The sequence below is a fragment of the Saccostrea cucullata genome, unplaced genomic scaffold, assembly GCF_032062105.1.
Source record: "Saccostrea cucullata isolate Sc308-1 unplaced genomic scaffold, CSIRO_AGI_Scuc_v1 ctg5593, whole genome shotgun sequence".
Taxonomy (NCBI): domain Eukaryota; kingdom Metazoa; phylum Mollusca; class Bivalvia; order Ostreida; family Ostreidae; genus Saccostrea; species Saccostrea cuccullata.
Window position 1 is genome coordinate 5,563 of NW_026930469.1, and position 13,666 is coordinate 19,228.

The window sequence follows — 13,666 nt, forward strand, 5'->3', positions numbered from 1 at the left end:
GCACGTGTAAGATGTAGAATATAAAGACACGTTTATATAATTACTGTATATATCTTACATGGAAAAGCCCAGATTCGAATCAAGTCAAACATAGAGAAAATGTAATCTTCTTTACAAGCATGCGTGATACAATAAGGAACATGATGTGTTTGTGAAACACTATGCGCCTGGCGGCAACAAAGTTCGAAAAAGCTATAAAAGCTATTTTTAGCATAAAGCTCATGGTCAAGGTCACAAGGTCATTGACCTTGGTGTTATTTGAAAGACCTTAATTTAGAGTATGCTTACTAAATATTCAGTCTCTATCTCTTTTGCTTCAAAAATAATGGCGAAGGTTCAAAAAGGCTATTTTTAGCATAAAATAGGTTACAGTCAAGGTCACAGTCATTGACCTTGGTGCCATTTGAAAGAACTTAATCAGTGATATATTCACTAATCAATCATGTTAAACACATTCCCTTCTTCTTTCCGTCAATATCTTGTTGAAAGCATTGGACAAACAACGTTATTCACAGAAGAACTGTGCTAAACCCTGTGTACATATGTAATCGTCTATCCCCTTATCCGGGCAGTTGGTTATTTTGGCTAACGCCAGACACTCGGTTTCATCAGATGGTTGGTTTGGACACCACAGATGGGCGGGAATGGAGGATCCATCGCGCCATTGATAGCTCGAGGTCCCCACCTTCTTAGTGTACAGATGAATGGCCTCTGCAAAAGAAACAAGTAAATCACCGAAAACATAAAGAAATTATTTCTGTGGCAGTATCCCTTTGTTCACCCATACTTATACCAGTACTTATATTTTGCTTTACATAATTAAAACACACGATTTTCCATCTTCGCTAGCCAAGGGTTTCTAATACTCCTCTCACATCACAATGAGGAGAGCAGCGTATCAGAAACCCTTGGTCTATGCTTCAGTCAAAAGACGATATTGTTTACGTCACGTGATCTTCAGGAGAGCAGCGTATCAGAAACCCTTGGTCTATGCTTCAGTCAAAAGACGATATTGTTTACGTCACGTGATCTTCATGAGAGCAGCGTATCAGAAACCATTGGCTAGCTGAGATGACGGTTTTCTAAAACTTTGAAAATGCAAAGAAATTGAGCATACTGTGTATTGATTATTGAAGAGCAAAAGACAAGAATCAAGTTGTAAGAAGGTATTATTTTTAAGAGTATAAATAGTGAATATTCCCAATGAGAATTATTTCCTATATCAGAATGCATAATCGATGAACTTTAAACCACGAAGAATTCAAGAGAAAATGTATAATTTATACGAAACCATACACTTGTACCGCAAAAATGGCTTTGCTCTTTGTTTTCTGCTGATATACAAAGTAATTGAAGCGCGTTGTGATGTCATCATATACTAGTAAAATGTGCATATACTAGGGTATAAAATGTGCTTAGATTTTTTCCGTCCGTCTGTTACGCTTTGGGGTACCCATTATACTCCTCTCATACCACTGAATGAAATTTGATGAAACTTTGAAAAGCGGGAGGGTATATAGTTAAAACCATATGGGAGGCGGGGGTATTTTGAGCTCATCGCTCACAGTACCTCTAGTTTTGTTTACATAGGTTAAATATCCTTTAAAATAAATGTTCGTTTGTAAATTCTAAATACAATTAGACAGTTTCTAGTGATTTGCTGAATCTCATTTTGTTATAAATACGATATTTTCTACATGTAAACAAAACATGGCACTATATAGCCTTAATTATCCTTGAAAAGTGGGAGGGTATATAGTAAATTTCCGTCCGTCTGTCTGTCCGTCCGTCCGTCTGTTACGCTTTGGGGTACCACTGAAGGAAATTTAATGAAACTTTCACAGGTTCTTAATTACATATTGCCATTGTGCACCTCCTATTATAGATAAATGATCTGACATATATTTTGATTTTCCAGAGCAAAACATGGACACTGCCATTATATTCATATGGGAGGCGGGGGGTATCATTTAGTGAGCTCATTGCTCACAGTACCTCTAGTTTAGATACCATTTTTTAGTTGTTACTTATACACATATGGTAAAACAAATTGGAATTTTTGTGTGTTTTTAAATAAAGGAGACATGCCATTTTTTTACTTCAAACATCGCTACATGATGGTTAGCAACATGTACTTTTATGCCACAGAAATGTTTTTGTCCGAGTTGGGACAAGATCAAATCTTGGAAAGTGTCCATATTGCTCAGTTCTACGGCACGTACTCTAAAAAATTCAGATCCTGCTTATACATAAGCACTCCCATATACAGTTGTCAAGCTTTGAAGATCAATTTTTGATTAATCATTGGAACAATTTTTCCAAAGAATTATTTTGGACTCAGCTTCCAGGCTTTCTGCATAATAAATCTTACTTATGCTCCAAAGTAAATATTACTTTGCAATGAGCTCACCCCCCGCCTCCACTTCCAGGTTAGATCAACTAAAATTGCACTGGCAATATGTAATAAAGATGAAAGTCTCATTAAATTTCACTCTTATGCTATACAGACGGACCAAAGTACTAATATTATAAAAAGTACCCACCAACATCGAAGGTATTCAAAAGTGCCTTGACAGTGTTGTATTTTGCTATGGTCTCAAGACTCATCAATTCTTTGGACAGTGAATGGCACCTGCTTTGAGCTTCGCTGTGATATACTAAGGTAGTATCGATGTGGATACATTTATTTAAGTCTGGGAACCACTCGTCAATCCCAGGAACACACTCTGTAGAAAGAACCCAATTATCAAATCTATAGAAGTCACATTCTTGATGGACAATTATTTGGCCTTACTATCTAATGGAAAGTCAATGAAGTTGTCACAATTTTGTCATTTGAAGGAAAACTCTCTGCTAATATAAATTGTAGTATTACTCATTTTAGCTATCTTTTCAACATTCGTCACGCAAGGTGGCTTATAATCGTTAGAGAGCGCGCTGAACGTGATCGGGAGGTCATGTCTTCGAATCTCGGCTGCGACTAGGTAACAGCTGTTCTTCCGCCAAGCCTCGGCACTCTGAAGTGAAAGTTGCGGGTCCTTCGGATGATACCTTACAAACCGAGACCCCATGCTAAGCTAGGCGTTGGTACAATAAAGATCCCTTAAACCCCTGTCACACCGGAGCTGCGTCCTCACGGCGACTGCACGGCGTCCTCAAAAAATGCAAAACGCCGAGGTGATCGCAGTAGAGTCTCCTACAGCGCCGTGACAACGCGGCGAGATCTCCACTGAACGCCGTAGGGTCGCGTAGGGTCTCCTAGGACGCCAGGGGACGGCGATCACTTTGGGCATGCACAAAGTACGCGCCGTGTGATCGCGGTCTGATAAGAACCGCAGTAGAAACGTAGTATTATCGCCGTAGCAGCGCGGTGAGATCTCCAACAACGTAGTGGGAGCTCCTACGAACGCCGTGACAAGACGCACATGATCGCGGCACGAACGCATGATAGTTGATGGCGCTTCCACGGAGACCTTACGGAGATGTCGCGGAATCCTTTTAGATGTCACTGCGTTTCTATCGCGTTTATTACGGCGCTTCTAATGAGATTTATCGTCTTGTGATTTTTTAACGATAAGACGGCGACAGCAATAGGTATAGCGATCATTGCGCTCCCCTACAGCGTCCGCTGGCGATCACAATGCGCTTTCACGGCGTTGTTAGAGCGTTGTCAGCCTGCTCACAAAACAAGAGCAATGAGATCATATTTGATCAGCAATAATTCAAACGTATTTGTTGCACTAGGAGCATTTAAGTGAAAAAAATGGAAGATAAAATTACACCAGAACTTGTTCTGTTGTTTCCATTAAATTTTGTAGAAAACTTTTCAGTGTGTTTATTATTTTTTTTCATTCACAATAAAACAAAGAAAATGTAACAACACATTTGACGATAAAATTGTTAGGAGTGTGTTCATAAAACTATTAATAATTTCGTACTAAATTATTTAAATAAAACATTTTTTAATTATTAAGAATATTTTTATATTTAAGTTTTTTTTAACTTGATTCTTTGAACAAAAATGTTTCACATTCCTTCTGTATATATTAGTATAGAACGCATTGTGAACGTATTTAACGCAGCCAGCGCAGTGAGAACGCCGTGAACAAGTGAAAATATAATGAATTTCAGAAGCGCAGTCAATCGAGAGATTCATGGGAACGCAGTCGTGAGATCGCTAAGGCCGTCGCCGTAAAGTTTGTTTCGATATTGAAAATTTTACAGAAATTTGTGCAATTGCGATTCCACGGCGATTTTAAAAATTTAACAACGCCGCAATGACTCCGTGTGAACGCAGCTGGGTGTGACAGGGCCTTTACTGCTTTTGTAATTGTAAGAAGGTCAAAATTTGAAGTCCTTACCTATTACATCGGACGTGTCTATATGGCGAAAAATTCTTTAAGATTTGATGATTATACAACATATATCAATCAAACAATTTCTATGAAAATGTTACAAAGTCATATGTAGGGAAATAATCTGCAAATTTAAATATTTAGCATAAATGAATGGTTGTCATCTACCATGTTCTATATCTTGTGACGAATATCTTTACGAAATCGAATATGATGGTGGATTGAAATGTCCACGTCCCACCATTCATTTTATATTTAACCAATCAAAGTATATATTACATCCATACTCGGCACGCAGATTATTGACCAATGAGGAGGATTTGTTCGTACCAGCACCTACTGCGACACGGTTTATTCGGACTCATCACTTGAGTAACGCCTCTTGGGCTAGGTACTTGTCTGTGTTGGGAAACAACAGAATAGTTACGTTTGAACCCACGACGTAAGGATTGACTCCTTACTTTTGGATTGTAGAGCAGATACTGTAACCATAACGACTTGCGGGCGACAGAACTCGTAAGACATCAATTTTCCGAAATTGTACTTATCTTTTTAACACCAGGAAACATGCTGCGTTAGTGATTAGTGATAAAATTTATCATTGGTCTTCACTATGATAATTTTTTTTATACCCCCCGCTTGAAAAGCGGGCTAAGGCCTATATAGTTTAATCGATTTTATATTATCCGTGTCTGTACGAAGGTCCTAAGTCCGACCCAATTGATAATTATTTGTACCGTCCTTCCATTATATCCGTCCGGCAATTCTTTAAGATTTGTGATTATACAACTTATCCGACAAAACTCCTCTCATAACACTGAATGAAATTTGATGAAACTTTCACAGAATCTTTATTACATATCATTGTGCACCTCCTATTTTACTTTTTGATGGAGAGCTGCAAAGGATTTGTCATATACTCGGCACAGGAAACATGGAGTCTTTTTCACCAGTTATAACCATAAGGGAGGCGGGGGGTAAGGATTCATTTATTTTTATTTGACAATACCAGAGAGATTTTGCATCTTAAGACAAAATTTTAAATTCAAACAGATGCTGCGTTAGTGATTAGTGATAAAATTTATCATTGGTCTTCACTATGATAATTTTTTTTCACAAAGCATTCTTATTGATATTGGTTAATCTGTTACCATTAGTAGTATTATATCATATTCTATATGCATGTAACCTCTCTCTCTCTCTTTCTTTCTCTCTTTCTCTCTCTCTCTCTTACCTTTCGGCATGATTTGAAAGTGTTTACTTCCAATGTCCTCCCCCACATCTCTGTGGTTCTGACTGTTATAAAGGCTACATTCCCGTGAGATCTTGTTGTAATGGAAACCTCGACAGGAATCGTTCGTCGCACACAAGTAGGCACACTGTGAGATCAATGGCGCCACCATCTTTTTCATCGGAATACCATCGGATCTCTTGTTTTCTAGTCGAGGGATGATTTTAAACAGACTGTCTCCGCTGGAAACTGAATCATGAATTTTGTTTGTTTTTTGTTCATACGATATATATGAGGCACCGTTTTGATATTTCAATAATATCATTTGTATATCACCTAATGGCAAAAAACGCTGATCTCTGGATATTCCAGAGCGAAATAAAGTGTGCGAGAGGAGTAAGTATCCCCCGAAGACTGGTCACATCCACTGTGGGTCATATATATATATGTTACATATTGACCAGGTAGACGAAGAAAAACATCAAGTCAAATTAAGTATTTAAAGGAAATATTTTTAAATTCCATATGATAAGTTGAATATGTTACCGTGGTCAATATAACAACCATAGGATTCATGAGATACAGTTTCAAATGAGATCTATTGAAATCCATATATCATCAACTCATTTGTCAGTAGCCAGGTTTAGATTAAAAAAAAAACAATAATTTTCAGAGCGTGAACTTGAGTGTTGAGTAAGTTGGAAGTCGATCTTCAAAACCACATGCATTTGATAGTAGAATATTACTAGATAAATATGAACAAGATGTGTTTGTGAAACACTATGCGCCCGGCGGCAACAAAGTTCTAAAAAACAATTTTAGCAAATAGGTCACATATCCGATCATTGTCCTTGGTGTCATTTGATAGTAGAACTTAATAGATAAATGTGCAACCAAACTGACAGTCTCATTTGTAGCACAGTTTAAAAGTTATGGTGATAGCGGAAAATCTATTTATTAAATATATTACATCATAGGCTACAAGGTCATTGAAAAATAATGCATTCTGTTACAATAGCATATTGTTCATGTATTCTTCTATCAAAGCAGAACGTTTGGCAATGTTTTATAGTGATGAAACCAAGATTTAAAAATATTTTTTTGCAATATTTGATAGGACTTTGATATTTTGGAACAAATAAAATTGGAAACCCAACATAAACTTACTATTTCATAAATCATGCCAAAATTGCTCCACAGTGAGCCAGTTAATATTTCTAATATTATTGAAAAAAATGTGACCATTATTCAAGTATATACTAGTATATAAATTCAAAAGTCATATAAATTTGATACACATGGAGAAAAACCTTACCTTTCAGTAAATAGATCAGGATTGAAGTTACTTTCCAATTTGCCATCACGGAGTACTATAACTATCAAGGCTTACAAAAATGATAATCTTTTCGTTTTAAACATCATTAATGAGTTTGAGAATACCGACATTTGTTTAAAACAAATTCTTTGCTTTCCTTTACAAAGCTGTTCTAACAAATCTTTCGGTTTTATGTCTAATTATTTTGTTGAGTGTTAGTTATTGGACATTGCTCAGAAAGTTTGTGTAAACCTGCGAATTGACAAGACAAACTAAGTTATTGCAAAACAAATTAAAATTACATTAGCATGACCGTAGAGACATTACTGCCAATAAACTATTAGAAGAATAGAAAGAAAAAGATCCAGCGTATACAAAGGTATAGATTTCCATAAATATTTAATTCTTACTAAGGCTTTATTAGTACCGAAAAGTTTGAAAGACGTTTGTTATTCAGTTAAAGTTCAAATACCGACAGTAATATCACGCATGTATAATAATATTAATGTACCAAATAATATTCAATTGTATGATAAAAGAAAACCCAAATTAGGTTTTTAAGATATTCATTTTAATCGTACTTTATTGAGTACATCAAAGGGATTGGAAAACAAGTTTTGTACAATTAACTAGTTTCTCTCCTTATGTATTATAATATGTCATACAAATGAAAGAAAAATAATTCAAATGTCATCTGTAAGTCAATTTTGAATCACCATAAAATTATAGATTTACCATTTAGTCATTTATCATTTTCATCATTTCGTAAGTTCTTTGGTCGATACAATGACGTTGTCAGCAAATGCAATTTATCATTGAGTCAAACTCTGACTGACGTTTTTCATACTAATTGTTAGTCCATTATTTATACATGTACATTGAATTGACGACGGATTTTTCCGTTATTTCCCGGTCATGACAAGGAGCACACGACTGGTTTGACCGGTCGGCAGGAGATGCTCACTCCTCCATGTCACCTGATCACACCTCTGTTTGCTCTGTTTTTATTTTGTATTGTTTTAATACGGTCCTTGATTTGAATACTGTTCGTTATCTCCATGTCCTTCACGCAATGATTGTCGATTAGTGACGATTTTTGTGTTGAATTATGATGGTATATAACTTTAGAAATTTTTTATCCTTTATCTCGATCATGCTTAACTCGAAATCTCTTTTCATAACTGAATTATCGGATGCATGTAGGCAACTTTATTTACTTATATTTTCTAAATAATGGACAAAACAAAGTCTAAATTTGGGTGGATAGAATGTAATTGTTGCAAACAAATGGTGGAAATTGTATATATAAGGTAAGTTGAGATTTAAACGAATACTTGTCGGCAAATACTTGCTCTACTTGCTTCAAAACAAATATCGTCACTAATTGACAATCATTGCAATTTATGAGAATGTAAAATTAAAGAAAAATAAATTGCTCATGGAATCACATTCTTATATTTTAATTAAGATTTCAAGTATTGCCTGAATCAGACCTGTGTACTGTCGATCTCCTTTGATTGCTATGCATAACTCTGGCTATGCAACTGATCTATGGCAAGCCCTTTTACTATTTATTCGAAAAATAAAATTTATCTTAAAATTACAGAGATATCTCTCATTTTAGAGAGATATCTCGTAAAAATAGAGATATCTCTCATTTTTAAGAGATATCTCTATGAGAAAGAGATATCTCTTACACTTAGAGAGATATCTCTTCCACTGAAAAGATATCCCTTTCTCCCTTAGAGATATCTCTTTCGTGAAAAGAGATATCTCTAAACGTTAAAGAGATATCTCTTTCACCTAAAGAGATATCTCTTTAACTTTTGGAGATATCTTTCCAATAAAGAGATATAAGGCCAAAAAATATATCTCTTAGTTTATCTTCAGAGATATCTCTTAAAGTGAAAGATATCTTTCAAAACTGTCTAAAAGAAATATCTCTCAAGCAAAAAGAGATATCTCTTTGTTGCAAAAAGATATCTCTCTTCATATTTTTTTAATTTAAATTCCATTTCAACTGACTTCTCCATGTACCGGAAGTAAGCTTCGGAAAATCAAATAGAAATAGTTGATTATTTCATAATCGAAAATCATTGCAATATATATGTCTTACTTTGAGAATATTAAAATTAAATCAACAAAGTTAGCATTATTATTTGTTGTTTCAGGTAAAGGATTTATAGCATCACATTCTTAAATTTCATTAAAATTTCAGAGACTTTACTTCCTGTTTCGCTTTCGTTTTAAAGTGGAGAATTAATAATTCCATTTTAAGCATCACTGGAAAAGAGATATCTCTTTAATTAAAAGAGATATCTCTTTAGCTTATAAAGATATCTCTTTTTGAAAATCTAAAGAGATATATCTCTAACTAAGAAAGATATCTCTTTGTTCCTTGTTAAAGAGATATCTGTCTAACTTTAAGAGATATCTCTTTGTGATTGTTTGTAAAAGAGATATCTCTCTACAACTCTACTTCAAAAAAGCTTTGTTTAAAGAGATATCTCTCTAAAGTATAAAGATATGTAAGCCATTTATTGATATTTCTTTATGTTAGAGAGATCTCTCTTTTTGAAAGAAATATAAAATGAAGCTGAATAGCAGGCGTGATAAAGTGATTGTTTGTAAAATGCTCAACTCTACTCCAAGCGTTTGTGAAGAAACTTTTTATGCCGTGTATGTAACCCATTTATTGACCGATAAGAGACTTTCCAAAAGAAATATAAAATGAAGCTGAATGCAATTCTAAGAACTCAGTATATAAGTATCTGATTTCCAAAAGAAATATGGAATGTAGCTGAAATGCAATTCTAAGAACTCTGTATATAAGTATCTGATTTCCAAAAGAAATATAAAATGTAGCTGAAATGCAATTCTAAGAACTCTGTATATAAATATCCGATTTCCATAAAATGAAGCTGAAATGCAATTCTAAGAACTCTATATCTAAATATCTGATTTTCTTTAAATCACAAGAATAAATTAAATACAGGCATATTCTAGTAATATGTAAAATCTTTTTTAAGTTTTGCCATCTTAAAATTCACAAAGGGACAAAGATTTCTCTCGGAGGTATTGTTCAGAGATCCATGTGATTACATTTTTGATCGGCTGGGGTGATTATCCTTCAGACATCATTCACAGAAAAATAGCCTCTTGTCGTCTGTACAGGAACTATCGTCAAGGGCCATGCTCGGACACCAGTCGTCAACGATCAGTCCCATACACTCACGATCCTCAAATGGTTGTTGTGGGCACCACGGACCAGTCATCAAAGACCCGTCCCGCCACGTATAGGACAATGGAGCCACTCTCTTAGCATAGACATGAATAAATTCTGAAAGAATACAAAGCTTGGTTCTAATTGACGACATTGTGTCAGTATACCCCCGCTTGAAATGTGGGAGAGTGTTAAGTGATCGGTATGTCCATTCGTCTGTTAGAATAAGAAAAATACTAGCCGTGGCCTTTAACTTGGCATTTAGATACATTAACCCCAAATATTTATGATAAACGAGATGACTTCCATTTTGAGGCAATGTACCCTTTTCACCTTCGAATTAAGACTGCGTCTCCCAGTTCAAATGCATGCTTTACGTACAAACAATTTCTTAAACGAACCAAGCTGTTGACAAACAAGTTGGTGAAACAAACATATCAAGTCTCGTTCAGAATCATCATTTAGCTAGTCCTTCGGTCGCAAGAATGACCTTAAACTTGTCAGTAATTACTATCTCTCATTTAGTCGAATGCCGAATGAAGTTATTCATATTAATTGTTTAGCAATTTTTTATGCCCCCGTAAACGAGGTTTTGGGGGTATATAGTTTTTGTCCTGTCCGTCCGTGTGTCTGTCTGTCTGTTTGTCTGCAAAACCTTGTCCATAAACAGAACATAGGTAATCAGAGATTACAAAGCTCAGCTCAAAGAGTATTGTCTTTTAGTGATCAAAGCTCCACAATTAACTAACATTCTAGAAGTTTACATCCCAAAATTCAAAATTTAATGCAATTTTTATCTGAGAGGGCTTGCAGTTATAATTACTTGGGAATAGACCTAATCCAAAAACATCAAACTAGTCGGCCATCAAGAAAATGTAATTTAAATCCAGCATTTGAAGCAATTTTAAGAGTGTTCATCCCTTGATGCATCATTTATGCAAGCTTGGTTAATACAGGTCTAATATTTTCTTGGTGTAAAACCTGCACCAATTACCTGGTCCATTATCTGGAAAATGTATGTCGAATTCAGCATCCGAAGCAAATCCATTAGTGTGCATCCTAAGATGTATCATCGATGCAAGATTGCTCAAACATAGGGCATATACCTGCTTTAGAAGAACCTTCTTAAAACCTTAACCTGTTCACTCATAAATACATGTAAAATGTAGGTCAAATTCAGCATCCGAAGCAAGCCCATTCGTGTGCGTCCTAAGATGTTTCATCCATGCAAGTTTGCTCAAGAATAGGACTCATACTTGGAATTGAGACCTGCATAAAAACTAACCTTTTCACTCATCCAGAAAATGTCGGTAAGATCCAGCATCCGAAGCAAGCTTGGTAGTGCATGTGCATCCTTAGAAGTATCATTCATGCAAGTTTAATTATCATAGGGCTCAAAATCATTTGGAAATGGGACCTGCACCAAACATAAACTTGTTTACTCATCCGGAAGATGTAAGTGAGATCCAGCATCCGAAGCAAGCCTGGTTGTGTACAACCTTTGATATATCATCCATGCGAGTTTGGTCATTATAGGTCTCATAGTTGCTTGGAATGGGACCTGCACCAGAAACATTTACCTGTTCGCTCATCCGGAAAATGTAGGTCAGATTCAGCATCCGAATCAAGCCTGGTTGTTAGATGCATCCTTAGATGTATCATCCATATTTGTAAATGCGGTCAACATAGGGCTTATAGTTATTTGGAAAAAAAGACCTACACCAAAAACTGCACCAGAAATGTTAACTTGCTCCAAAACATTAACCTGGTCATTCCAAATACTGAAATGAAAGCATCTGAAACCTTATTGGATACAATGAAATACACTAAAAGCATATTCCATGCATGTCTGATCATTATAGTGCATAGTACTTAAACAGAAAACCGCTCAAAAAATCTTAACCTGGGACGCCGACGCCGATACCGAAGGTATCACATAAGGGAGTGAGCTAAAACAAAGTTCATGTACATATTGAAGTTATCAGTGAATTACATTTTTGGATATAATTTTTGTATGTGTCAACTTTCATAAAGTGAGCTCATCAAAATTATGAATCTTTCGGTCACAGAATCTTAACAACTTACTCATATCGAATCTTTTCATTAGACTTTTAATAGCGAGATACTTCTGAGTGGTTTCCAAGCTCACCAATTCTTTAGACATTGTATGGCACGTTGCTTGGGCGTCTTTGTAGAGTATTGGAGTTGCGTGAGTGTATATGCATTTTTGTAGGTCAGGAATCCACTCGTCCTTTCCAGGTACACAAGCTGAATTAATTAATGAGATTAGGTATTAAAGCAATGAAGAATCCTGATGCCACAGATATCATAACGATGATCAAAATAGGAGTTGTACAGTTGTTTTTCACTTCAAGTAAACTGGTCTTCAAGAATAAAAAAATGCTATATCTTTGGCTGAGACGGCTACTGAGAGAGGAGCACATGTAACCTGATATTGAAACATATTGCTTATTTTACTTCATTTCACATTCTTTTTTTTCAGTCTTGATTTTTATTTTTACAGACAAAATAAATTCATTTGATTGTTTTCTTTTTCACCTCCATTATATTCTCGTATATTTTGACTTGTCTTATTACTCTTATTATGAGTATTATATCATGTTAATTGTTGTTTATGAATGTAAACTCTCTCTCTCTCCCTTTCTCTTTTCTCTCTCTCTCTCCCCCTCTCTCTGCCTCTCTCTCTTACCTTTCGGCATGATTTGAAAGTGATTACTGCCCACTTCCTCCCCGACATCTCTGTGGTTCTGACTGTTATAAAGGCTACATTCCTGTGAGATGTTATTGTAGTGGAATACCTTACATGAACTGCTTGACTCACAAAGGTAAGCACACATTGAAATGGCGGGCACTCTCGTTGTTCCCATTGGAGTACCATCTGATTTCCTGTCCACCAATCGAGGAATAACATTGAACATGTTGTCTCCCATACTAACTGTAAAATGATAATTGGTAAAATATTGTCAGTAGTCATTCAGGTATCTTCTAAGGGTATGCAAAATGCTAAATAAGAAACTTTTAGCATTATGTATTATTGTAAGTTTACCAAATTAACGTCTTTTTAGTACTAACATAATATGTTATTATTCAAATATGAAACAGACGTGCAAACTCTTTTATTTCAAGCTCACTGAGATACAAATCAAATTGTCATACAAACGAAGATAAATATTGTTAATTGATAATACGTCGTCGGTATACCAAAATATCGTGTTAAAGGCCAAATAAGTGTTTTCGTTCTTCTCACGTATAGAATTCTTTAAAAATTCTTTGATATGAATACAGAAATAAATGTTTAATAACAGATACAACTGGTACTCATGGGAAACCCGACATGTTGTCTGAATGAAACGGGTCCTCAGTTTTAAGGTCTTGTTTAAAAGACCCCTCAATTTTCCATTCGAAGTGCAGAGCGATCGTCGAAGGAAAAGTTGCTACCTATTACATTTATCGAGTTAGAAATCTGTCAAAAATCTACATTGATATTGTCAATCAATAGCTCAAACATCTTTTTCGATCAA

General features: G+C 35.4%; 1 protein-coding gene across 1 annotated transcript; it reads right to left on the minus strand.

Annotated features, from left to right (window-relative positions):
• Positions 1-9,770: 9,770 nt before the first annotated feature.
• Positions 9,771-13,017, minus strand: LOC134228687 (uncharacterized). Its single transcript, XM_062710369.1, has 3 exons — positions 12,835-13,017; positions 12,210-12,392; positions 9,771-10,241 (listed from the first exon to the last, which is right to left on the minus strand). The coding sequence occupies exons 1-3, from the start codon at positions 13,010-13,012 to the stop codon at positions 10,039-10,041; spliced, it is 564 nt and encodes a 187-aa protein (XP_062566353.1). The 5' UTR covers positions 13,013-13,017; the 3' UTR covers positions 9,771-10,038.
• Positions 13,018-13,666: the final 649 nt, after the last annotated feature.